The 12,535-nt window shown below is 47.4% G+C and overlaps 1 protein-coding gene across 2 annotated transcripts in view; it reads right to left on the bottom strand.

Annotated features, from left to right (window-relative positions):
- The window catches only part of Cfap251 (cilia and flagella associated protein 251), a 75,612-nt gene that overhangs the window by 52,067 nt on the left and 11,010 nt on the right, over positions 1-12,535 (bottom strand). For both annotated transcript variants that reach the window (XM_059249005.1, XM_059249006.1), the window contains 3 exons: positions 10,795-10,904; positions 2,926-3,037; positions 2,555-2,635 (listed from right to left, as the gene is read on the bottom strand). In XM_059249005.1, coding sequence (XP_059104988.1) covers positions 2,555-2,635; positions 2,926-3,037; positions 10,795-10,904 — 303 coding nt within the window. The remainder of the gene's footprint in view (positions 1-2,554; positions 2,636-2,925; positions 3,038-10,794; positions 10,905-12,535) is intronic.

The raw sequence follows: 12,535 nt of genomic DNA, 5'->3' as shown, positions 1-12,535 counted from the left end.
CTTCCCTTAGTGTGACTGACAGTCAACTTCCTGCTGCCTTCTGATCAAGATGTATGCGTACCCCCCAACCCCTGTTATGATGATAATGGACCGAACCTCTGAAACTGTAAACTGCCGCCTCAATGGAATGTTTTCTTTGTAGGAGTTAGTGGCCATGGTCATGGTGTCTCTTCACAGCAAAAAAAACCCCAAAAAACAAAAACAGACAAACAAAAAAATAAACCCTAACTAAGAAAAGAGCAAAGGGCAAAAGCTAGGAGGAGATTTGGAGCCCACAGGAACTAAGTGATGTGATCTGCTCTGTGCTGGTTCAGGGTTAAAGAGGCTGAGTGGAGGGCCACAGGGGGCGGGGTGGGGGGGTAGGGGGATAGCTGGAGGAGTCCAAGGGGTCTAGTGAGCTAGCCCTCCACGGAGCAGTTAGAGGGAGAAAGAAACACTGTGGGGGTGGAGGCAGATGCAGGCTCTGGAGTGGGAACAGGCTAGTGTTTGCCCCTCATGGCTCTAACCTCTCTAAATTTTTTTTTTAAAGATTTATTTATTGGATTATTATTGTGTATACAGTATTCTGTCTGCATGTATGTCTTCAAACCAGCAGAGGGCACCAGATCTCATTAGAGATGGTTGTGGGCCACCATGTGGGTGCTGGGGATTGAACTCAGGAAGAGCACCCAGTGCTCTTAACCTCTGAGCCACCTCTCCAGCCCGGCCCTAACCTCTCAGTGGCATATGAGGAATGCTGTCAGCCGTCAGCCACAGGAACAGCTGTGGGGAAGGTGGAAGGGACTCCACTAACAGGACACCTCTGCGGTGGAATGCATCGAATACTGTTGCCACCCAGCCACATGTGGCTGGGTAGAACTTAAAATGTGGCTAGGAGAGCTGGAGAAGCAAACTTGTCATTTTGTTTCGCCGTCATCCATTGAAACCTAAATAGTGCGTCTGGCAAAGTTGCAGGACACAAAGCTAAGGAGGCGGAATCCAGCTGTGTTTCTATACAGCTGCTGTGAACAACCTGAAAAGGGGAATTAGGGAAGCGATTCCACTTTCAAAAGCACCAGAAAGGGAAAAAAATATGCAGGGGTAAATTTAACTCAGGAGGCAAAACGATTTGTACGTTCAAAATTACAAAGCCCTGCCCAAAAAAAGAACCGAAGACCGCATACACAAACCGAGGGACACCTGGTGCTCTGGGATTGGAAAACAATATAATTAAGATGACAATATTTCACAAAGGGATCTACAGACTCAGTGGGAGAAAGCCCCCAAAGCCAACTGTGGCGTTACACACCTGTAATCCTCACACTTGGGAGGCCAAGACCTGAAACCAAGGCTACCTGGGTTCAAGGCTACCTGGGTTCAAGGCTACCTGGGTTCAAGGCTACCTGGCTGCACATCCAGGACTCGTCTCAAAACTGCCAAGTCTGGGACTGGTGTCCTGGTTTGTGATACAACATTGACCAAAAGCAATTGGGAGAGGAAAGGGTCTGATGGAGGGGAGCCAGGGCGCGGACACAAGGCAGGAACCAAACAGACTACAATCTTCATGGATTGCATAGCTTTCTTTCTTTCTTTCTTTCTTTCTTTCTTTCTTTCTTTCTTTCTTTCTTTCTTTCTTTTTGTTGTTTATTTGTTTGTTTGTTTTTGTTTTGTTTTTCAAGACAGGCGGAGATGGGGGAATCCCCAAATAGCTGGCTAGCAAGAGTAATCAGATCAGTTGGCTCTGGGTTTGATTCCGAGACCTTGCCCCAGTAAGTGGGAGAGCAATGGAGGACAATTTCAGACATAAACCCTTGCGGCCCCCACATGCATACACACGCACACTTCACACACACACACACACACACACACACACACACTCACGCCTAAATAGCCACATATGGCTGGCTGCTGGGTCAGTGCAAATTCTGAGTGATTGACAGGATGGTGGAGGTGGGGCAGCTGGACATCTGACTGCATCAGGATCTGAGTTTTGCTGAGTTAGTCAGTTGACACTCTGAGTTTCAGGTCCCGTGACCCAGGTACCACAGGGCCAGCTATAGACCAGTCCTCTATATACACACCGGAGGAAGGAAGAAAACATGAGAAGCAGCGTTGTGGGACACAGAGAGGCCTCACGGTAGCACTCGGGCTGTCCTAGCCAAGCCTTCTTACGCAAGCTGACACCGATGTATCAGTACACCTCACCAACTCACCGCAAGGTTAGAAGCAGCCGAGCGCCTGCTTCTGGAGTAAGGAAGGCTGTTGTCGGGGTGGCTTTAGATAGATTACTTAATAATTAATAGTGGCAGTCCACAGACGTTAATAACTCTGTACCTGCATGTTTGTGTAGATTATGGGAGATAACGTAAGTAAAGAATTGGGCAGGATCTAGGACGTAGCAAGTGTGTCAAACACATTAGCTGTTATTAGGAAGGATAAAACGAGGCCTGGGCTAGGAAAGTATTGTCCAAAGGTCCCGCTACACCATGACAAAACCCCACCAACACAAAGAGACCCAACAAGGCAGCCTCAGCGTAAGCACAGGCTAGCACTCCCAGGCTCAAACACGACGCACCTGGAAACCATACTCTTTGGGAAGATCGAGAGTGCATGCAGGCTTCTCCACTGCCAAAGTCCACTTCCAGATGCACACTTTCTGCAAGAGAAAGCATAGTGAGGGACAGAAGAGGCCCCTGAGGGTGCAAGGAGAAGCCTACGGATATGGGAACCCTGTGGCCTCAGGTAACTGAGCAAAAGACTCAGTCGAGCCCTAGGCACGGGCCCCGCAACTCTGCACTGTGAAGTCTAGAACACACACACACAGGCACACACACACACACACACACACACACACACATGCACACACCATGTGGTCTGTACGGAGGTGGCTGCAAAGACGTCTGGCATGTTGGCGAGCTCAGAGAGGTCTCCTAAAGGACTCTTTACCTGGATTTCGGCATCTGAGATGGTAGCCAGAAGCTTGGCGTCACGGGTGATGGCTATTGATCTTATGCCATTACCTTCTGGACAGCTGTCAAATATGGTGTGCACAGGGATTCTGAAAAACAGGACAGAGAGGGATGGCCTTGCCGAGGGATGCCTGGCTTCCCAGTGAGGCTGTGACAGGGCTGAACGCCAAACCTTCCAAAAACATAACAAAGTATGATTGATGTCTATGCAAAGGAATATTCATGTCTAATTAACATTAGTGTATAAATAATTTATTCTTTTTATTATATATGTTTTTGAAAGATTCATTTATTATGTATACAGTGTTCTGCCTACATGTACATCTGCAGGCCAGAAGAGGGCACCAGATCTCATTGCAGATGGTTGTGAGCCACCATGCGGTTGCTGAGAATTGAACTCAGGACCTCTGGAAGAGCAATCAATGCTCTTAACCTCTGAAGCATCTCTCCAGCCCGTTTTTTGTATTTTTTTGAGACAGCGTTTCTCTGTGTAGCCCTCGCTGTCCTGGAACACCCCTGTAGACTGGAGTGCCACTACTGCCTGGCAATTTATTCTTTTTTAAATATTTATTTTATTTTAAAATGATGTATATGTGTGCACAGATACATGCATGTAAATGGCCTGTGGAGGCCAGAAGAGGGCATTTGATCCCATGAATCTGGAGTTACAAACGGTGAACTGCCAGACATGGATGCTAAGAACTGAATTCAGCAAGAGCAGCCAGCCTCGTAACGAACGGCTAAGCCATGTCACCAGCTGTCACCCCTACCCACCCACCCCTTTTTTTTGACATGATCTTGCTCTATAGCCCAGGTTGGCCTCCACATTATGATCCTCCTGAGTGCCGGGGTTACAGCTATGAACTAGTAGGCACAGCTGAATTAATTCATTTTTATTCATTAATAATACATGAGCAAACAGTCATTATTATTCATTCTTCCACAAAGAGGAAAGACGCGCTGATACATGCCACGACTCAGACACACCCCGAGAACGTGACGCTAATGAAGGAAGCCAGACATAAAAGCTCACACACGCCAGCCCACAGATAGGAAATGTACCGACTCTGTGAGCAGAAAACAGACTGGGGGGCGTGGAGGGACATGGGGAGTCAACGCTCCCAGGGGACGATTAAACTGTTTTGTAACAAGGTAAAGGTGATGCTTGCGTAACACTGTGACCAGATGCCCACCCTCACTGCAAACGTTCATGTGTCCGGTTTTCCGTTATTTGAACGGTATCTCAATAACAACAGCAGGTCTAACTCAGAGCAGTAGGGTGAGTGTGCTGGGTACTGTCTTCAGGAGCACTCGGTCCCTCGTTCACTTCTTCCTGGTGCTGATTCTATCCAGGGCACTTTTGCCAGACATGAAGGATGCTGTAAGGCTTTGAACCGGCCATGTCCACAAAGGCCTGGCTATCAGCTGATAGACTGTGGGGAAGTGACTGAATCCTGAAGGCTTTATACTCATCAATGGATTAATTCCTGGATCAATTCATAGTAGGATGGCATTACTGGGTGACAGTAGAAACTAGAATGTGGGGCTGGGGGGATGGCTCAGTGGTTAGAGCACTTGCCTTGCAAGCAAAACCAGAGTTGGGGTCCCCAGAAGGTGCATATAAATGCTGGGTGGGTGCAGTGGCCCACTTGTTAATCTGGTGCTTGGGAGGCCGAGACAGGGATCCCCAGAGCAAGCTGGTTAGCTAGACTAGCCAGATCGGTAATAGAAGATGGCACCCCAAAGTCACACTCTGGCCACTAACACTAACATATGCACCCCCCCAACACACACACACACACACACACACACACACACACACACACACAGGGGTGAAGGAGACTAGAAAGTGGGGCCTTACGGAAATAGTCACTGGGGTCATGTCCCGGGAAGAGAGCTTGCCCCAGGCCCTTCCTGTGTGCTTCCTGGCTAGTGTGAGGTGAGCTGCTTTGCTCCCGTGCACCCACTATGACTTCCCGGCCACCGGGCTCTGCCTCCCAAGAGACTCGGGGCAAAGGGTGCTTACCACCAAACCTGATGACCCCAGTTTGACCCCAGGGACCTGCATGGTGGAAGGAGGGAACCGGCTCCCACAAGTTGTCCTCTGACCTCCATACTTGAGTCACCACATGCCTGTGCCTCCCAAATAAATGGATGTGATAAAAAAAAAAAAAAAATGATGTTTTAAAAAGCAATTGCTGGCTGGGCGGTGGTGGCGCACGCCTTTAATCCCAGCACTCGGGAGGCAGAGCCAGGCGGATCTCTGTGAGTTCGAGGCCAGCCTGGTCTACAGAGTGAGCTCCAGGACAGGCTCCAAAACTACACAGAGAAACCCTGTCTGGAAAAAACCAAAAAAAAAAAAAAAAAAAAAAAAAGCAATTGCTGGTAGAGAGGGAATTAAAACATTCTTCTTCACTTACAAGTATATCTGTGTACCACATGTGAACCTGACAGCCACCAAGGCCAGAAGAGGGCATTGGGTCCCCTACAACTGTAATTACAGACGATTGTGAGTCACCATGAGGGTTCTGGGAATCAACCTGAGTCCTCTAGAAGAAAAGGGCTCTTAACCACTGAGCCATCTCTCCAGACCACAATTAAAACATTTGTTTAATGAGGTTTGAGCCGCATAAGTGGCCAAAACATGTGAAAAAAAATAATGTGCTGCATAGTAGTGGCTCACGCCTTTAATCCCAGCACTCAGGAGGCAAAGCCAGGCGGATCTCTGTGAGTTCAAGGCCAGCCTGGTCTACAGAGCAAGATCCAGGAAAGGCACCAAAACTACACAGAGAAACCCTGTCTCGAAAAAATAAATAAATAAAAATAAAATAATAATAATAATAATAATCCAAGTGCAAACAGGCAAACACAGTCTGCTTCCTTGTGTGGACACGCACACTCCTTCAGACACGTAAAACCTGGAACAGATTCCCAACCTACTTCGTGGTTCTGGTTTGGAGCCTGGGTTTGAGTAAGGAGACATTTTCGTGTTTTCACTTACACACTCCTACTCTGTGTCCATGCTGAGACTCACAACAGGGCAGTTCATTCAGAGTCTTGACACATGCCGAATTCAAGTAGGTGACGTGTAAACTGTAATGGGAACTAATGAATGCAAGAAAGGGCAGGAGCAAGTATGTGGGGGTGGGAGAGGTCACTGACTTAAACTGGGAGGGGGGACCGGGTGACAGTGAGATTGTGGGCTGTGTGGCGCCCCACACTTTCTTACTACAGAGCCCCTGTGACAGCCGCTATGAACAGTCCTCTGTGTGCTCCAGCTGAAGGACACTGGCTCTCTGTCATCTGGGAAGTGTCAGCTAACTACAATGCAGCCCCAGACGTTCCCGTGGCAGCCCTCACATCGTTGGGGATGGGATCACAGAGCTCATGGTGGGAGAAAGGACCTCAGCCCTGGAGAGTCATGGAACACCCGACTTGACCCTGAGAGAACCCTGACCCACGCAAGAGGATGTCCACAGAAGTCTCCCAACAGAAGGTCCTGTCAGCCATGTCTCTTCTTGGAAGCCTCTGTGGACAGTCGCCTTCGTGGCTAGACCCAATGGGAACAGTGTGGACCCATCACTGCTTTCTTCTTTATGACATGGGCTCCCAGCTAGACTCAGAGGTTTTTTTTGTTTTGTTTTTTGAGACAGTCTCACTATTGTAGCCCAGCTTGGCGCTGTGGAATAATCCCTTTGTACACTGTGAAGATTTGTCACTCAGATTGGTTTGACAAAAAGCTGAACAGCCAATAGCTAGGCAGGATTTTGGGGGCAGAGAGAATGCAGGGAAGAAGAAGGGTGGAGTCCCCAGGCAGCCGCAGAGGAAGCAGGAGATGAACATGCTGTACTGAGAAAAGGTACTGCCACATGGTAGAGCAGAGATAAGAAATATGGGTTAATTTAAGATGTAGGAGTTAGTATCAAGCCTGAGCTATCAACTGAGCATTTATAATTAGTAATAAGTCTCTGTGTGGTTATTTGGGAGCCTGCTGGCTGGACAGAGAAAGTCCACTTACAGCTTGGTGCCTGGTTTGAGTTTTATGATATCCGATCTGATAACTTACGGCCCATAAAAGATTATTCAGAGGCTGTTTCTCGTCTGAGAATTTAATATTCTCTTTATTAAAGTGACAAGTTAAAGAAAAACACTATTTTTCCTTAAGGTTTTTGTTCAATTGAAAAGTCTTACTCAGGACTGGGGATGTAATTTGGTGAGGGAGTGCCCACAGAGCCTGTGTATGACCCCAGGCTCAATACTGCGGCCTCGACCACAGCAAAAGATTAGCTGGGTGTGGCGGCCAACATCTGTCAGCCCAGTAGCTGGAGGCTGAGACAGAAGGATCCTGAGTGTCAGGCCAGTCTGGGCTACACAGTGAATTCCAGGTCACCTTAGATTATCTAGGAGGTTACTGTCTCAAAACAAATCCTACTCACTTTATGAATGTAGCATATTTTTCAGTCACCTTTGTGCAGCTTTGATTAATGTATAACTACACAAATTTGGCCATTAATCTTAAAAAAGTTTTAGGCTGGGTGTGGAAATATAATATATTCAGTTTTATGGTTAAGTTTTTTTGTAGTCTAATTACGAAACAAATTTCTCACCTATACTGAAGTAATTCCTATAAGTCTAATAAATTTATCCACAAATATGGCAAACCTTAAGTTTTTGTAAGTATTTCTAACACTGTTTATAAAGCTAAAATGATTTCTATTTAAAATTGGAAGTCTAAATCAGCCACACATTTTCAATTAGAATCACAAATCTAATCTGCTAGAGACTCCGATACATCAAATTCTCTAAAACTTTATGCAGTCCTAAAATTATGAACAAGTTTTTTGGGTCATATGTATGTAAATACCACAGAGCTGAGTGATTTGATTGGAAATCTCTCCAGGGCTGAGGTCCTTTCTCCCACCGTGAACTCCAAGCTTCCATTCCCAACGATGTGAGGGCTGCCATGGGAACGTCTGGGGCTGCATTTTAGTTAGCTGACACTTCCCAGATGACAGAGAGCCAGTGTCCTTCAGCTGGAGCCCAGACTTTGTCCCAGCCAGTGACGTTACTGTGGCACACAGAGGGACTGTTCATAGTGGCTGTCACAGGGGCTCTGTAGCAAGAAAATGTGGGGCGCCACACAGCCCACAGGGACCTCAAGCATACAGGTGGGGACAGTTCCCTGTCTGAGGAAAGCGCCTTTGTGGCTCTGGTGTGGGGTATGTGTTCTCTGCAAGCCAGGGTCAAGAGAGCTACACCATCAGATTTATTCTTGGGAAATGACTGTACAAAATACCATGCAGAAAAGCCACACGATGAAGGCCCTCTGTGTGTGTTTAAATCAGTAGCAGATGTTCCAGAAGGAAGCGCACCAGACTGATTATCACGGGAAAAAGCGCTGTAACCGGCGATGATGGGCAGCGCAGACTTCAACTTTCAGCTAAAATAATTCACTTAGGTTTTCAGAAAAATTGTGACGAATGTCTTCAGCGACGAGTCACGCCTCATTCCTGTTGCGCTGAGGGTCAACGGAATTTGAAAGACAGTGCAGGGCTGGCGAGGCGGCTCGGCAGTTAAAAGCACTGGCTGCTCTTGCAGAAGAGCTGGGTTTGGTTCCCAGCACCCACACGGCAGCTCGCAATCATCTGTAACTCCATTTCTGGGGGATCTGACGCCCTCTTACGATTTCCCACACCCATAAGATAAAATTAAATACTTAATTATTTGTGTGTTTGTGGGTGGCTGTTTCACCTGCATATATGTCTATGTACTATATGTATGCAGTGCCCCCAGAGACCAGAAAAGGGCCTAGGATTCCCTGGGATTGGAATTACAGATGGCTGTGAGCTGTCATGTGGCAGACGAGAATTGAACTTGGGTCGTCTAGAAGAGCAGTCCGTGATCCTAGTCACTGAGCCATTGCTCAAGTCTCTAAATAAATAGTTGTTTGTTTTTTTTTTTAAACCAAAAAAGACTGGAATGCTGTAACAGGGTGAGCTTTTTTATTTTTAATTTTTAATTTTTATTTTTTTGGTTTTTCGAGACAGTGTTTCTCTGTGTAGCTTTGCACCTTTCCTGGAACTCACTCTGTAGCCCAGGCTGGCCTTGAACTCACAGAGATCTGTCTGGCTCTGCCTCCCGAGTGCTGGGATTAAAGGCGTGTGCCACCACCACCCGGCTCAGGGTGAGCTTTAAAGGTGTTACGCTCCATGAGAGAGGCACAAAGTCCACATGCTTTGTGACTCCGTTCCCAGGAAATGTCTGGAGTAGACACATCCATGGAGGAGAAGGTGTGTCAGAGGAGCTGGGGGAGAGAGGATGGGAGCAGCTCAGAACGCGACTGCTGTTGCAGTGACGGCAACATCTGGAAGCAGCTCACTGTGGTGTGACGAATGCCCCTGGATTATACATTAGAAATGGCTGCCGGATGTGGTGGTGCACACTTAGAACCCCAGTGCTCAGGAGGATCGTGAGTTCAAGGACAGACTGGATCTATAGCAAAATCCGGTCTCAAAACAACCCAAAAATAAATAATAAACATAACTCGGGCTGGTGTGATGGCTCAGTGGGAACAAGCACCTGCTGGCAAGATTGATTGCCTCAGTTCAACACCCAGAACCCACACAGAAGGAGAGAACCATCTTCCACTAGTATCTATGATCTCCACACATGTGCTGTGGCGTGTGGGGACACACACACACACACACACACACACACACACACACACACACAAATGTAAAAAAGTAAATAAAACGGTTAACATGGTGGCACACGCCTTTAATCCCAGCACTCGGGAGGCAGAGCTAGGTGGATCTCTGTGAGTTCGAGGCTAGCCTGGTCTACAGAGTGAGATCCAGGACAGGCTCCAAAGCTACACAGAGAAACTCTGTCTCAAAACCTGGCCCCCCCTTAAAAAAAAGAAAGAAAGAAAGAGAGTCTTTGGGGAAGATGAGCTGGCTCAGTGAGTGACAGTGCCCACCATCAAGTCTGACTACATGAGTGCGATCCCCGGGACCCACAGGGTATTAGAAGAGAACACTCTGCAAGCTTTCCTCTAACCTTCCCTTGAAGGCCATGGCATGTACACGGACACAGACACAGACACAGACACACACACAGACACACACACACACACACACACAGATTAAAAATATAATTTTAAAAAGAAAGGAAGAAATTGAGTCTTTGCAGGTGCAGTTGGCCAAGGTGACGTCATACTGGATTAGGAAGGCTCTAGGGCCCATGTCCTATAGAAGAGGACACACAGAGATGGGGGCAAATGCCAGAGAAGATGGAGGCAGAGACCAGATGCCAAAGGACACCCAGGACTGCCAGCAGCCAGCAGAAGTGAAGGGAGCATCCTGGGACAGTGTCACCCTCAGGGCCCCGAAGGAATAGACCTGCTGACATCTTAGTTTAATACCTCTAGATCTGTAAGAGAGTAAACTACTATTTAAACACACACACACACACACACACACACACACACAGAGTAAGTAGTTAAAGATAAAACTATACACACACATACACAGAGAGACAGAGAATGGTGGACTGTGAAAGACAGGACTGGTTATAGGTAAAGGCTGCAGAGGACCCTGTTAAAAGAAAAAAGAACTTCAATGAAAATCTGATGTAGACGTAAGGTTCTCGACTGTGACAGATTTGGCATCCAGTGTATGCTCTACCCTTTCATGAGCTGGGTTACTGTGACCCTCCCTCAGTCCAGTCTACTCTGGGCCACCAACAAACCAATGGCAACAATATTATTTAGCCCTTTCTCGGTCACAGTGGCAGATGATCCTCTGCAAGAATTAGAATGAGGAACATTCGACCACACGGAGCCTACCCTGTGAAGGAGTCCCATATAATTATGAGGCAGTCTGGTCCTTTGTCTGCTGTGGCAATCCATCGCCTGTCTTCGCTGACACAGAGGCAGGAGATGATGTTAGGGTGGCCCTATGGGAATGCAGAAGACATGCTTAGAAACAGTAAGGATGGGGCCTGGTGTGGCCCTCAAGGAGGGCTGAGTCCAGATAGCCCTGAGCTCTTTCCAAAGCTTGCCTGCCTGGAAAGTGGCTTCTATGGGGCCTCCTAGAGGTTTCTCTACCTCTTGTTGGGGTTGGGGGTGGGTTCCCAGGCTTTCTCTTCCTCCACAAGACTAAAGGAGCTATACTCACCAAAGGAATGGGTCCTCCCTAGGGATGGAGGTAAGTGGCCAACTCAATCAGGACCTCTGAACTCCCTGCTGGCCTCGTCCTCCACAAACACAGCTCACCTTGGATCACCGAGCAGCTCTGCAGGTCATTGGTCTCTGATCCAGTCTTAACACCCTAGTCATTTCCCCCACACAACAAAGGAAACTTCCAGAAGCATACTCAAAGATAACAGCATTCTTTTCTTTTTTTTCCCCCAAGACAGATTGTAGATGGAGTTTTCCTGTCCCAACCTCCTGTTCCCAAATAACTGTCAGCTGCTTCCCAAATAACTGACTCAGAGACTTAATATAAATTATAAATGCTCTGTGAATAGCTCAGGCTTATTACTACCTAACTCTTACATATAAATTAACCCATATTTCTTATCTATGCTTTGCCACATGGCTCATGTCTTGTTACCTCATTTTCTACTTATCCTGCTTCTTTGGGATATCCTTCTGGCTCCTCTCTCCTTCTCCCATCATTTTGCTAGTTTGGTTGTCCCGCCTATAATTCCTGCCTGGCTACCAGCCAATCAGCTTTTTATTAAACCAATCAGAGTGACAAATCTTCAGTGTACAAAAGGATCATTCAACAGCAACAGAGTTTCACTGTGTAGCCCTGGCTGTCCTGGAACTTGCTCTGTAGACCAGGCTGGCCTCTAACTCACAGAGATCCCCCTGCCTCTGCCTCCCGAGTGTTAGGATTAAAGACGTGTGCCACCACCACCTGGCTTGATGACAACACTCTTATAGGACATGGTCCCATTTTTCTTCCTCTCCCTCCTGACTTCCCCTGCCATCTAATCTGTACCAGTCACACTGACCTCTTCCCTGGCACACACAAGGCCTTAGTCCTGAACCTGCTTCTGTCTGGAAGGTTCTTCCCCAGACTGTCCTGTTGGCTCACTTTTCTCATTTTTCAGGTCTCAGCAGAAACAGGATTTTCTCAGGTCCTGCTAGCCAACCTGAGGTCTCTTGCATCATGACTTCCTGAGCACACCTTCCCATCTTCTCTGAATGCTTACTCTGTGCTTATCTGTTTATGCTCCCTACTTCAATGCCTGTTGATATCACAGACTGGGAAATCCATGAGGATGGGGCTAGGTCAGTTTTGTTCATGGTCACAGACAAATAATCTGAAACCCAGCAGCAGTTAGGATGTTAGGTTGTAAACAAATAGCCAAGGTCAGTTCTGGTGGTACACGGGCATGGCTAGGCTTCCCTATGTGGTTCCTGTACTTGGTGATACATGCTTAATCCAGCTTCAATGGGACTTGCTCGATGTTTTTATCAGAAAGGAAATTCCTTTGGTTGCATCCCCAGTATCACACGGAGTACTTCCTAGGTGCTTGGGAAATACTCTGAGATCCTTCTGATCTTAGCATTGACT

The sequence above is a fragment of the Peromyscus eremicus genome, chromosome 23 (genome assembly GCF_949786415.1).
Source record: "Peromyscus eremicus chromosome 23, PerEre_H2_v1, whole genome shotgun sequence".
Classification (NCBI taxonomy): Eukaryota; Metazoa; Chordata; class Mammalia; order Rodentia; family Cricetidae; genus Peromyscus; species Peromyscus eremicus.
The sequence above is the reverse complement of the archived record's forward strand: the minus strand, read 5'-3'. Positions and strand labels throughout refer to the sequence as shown.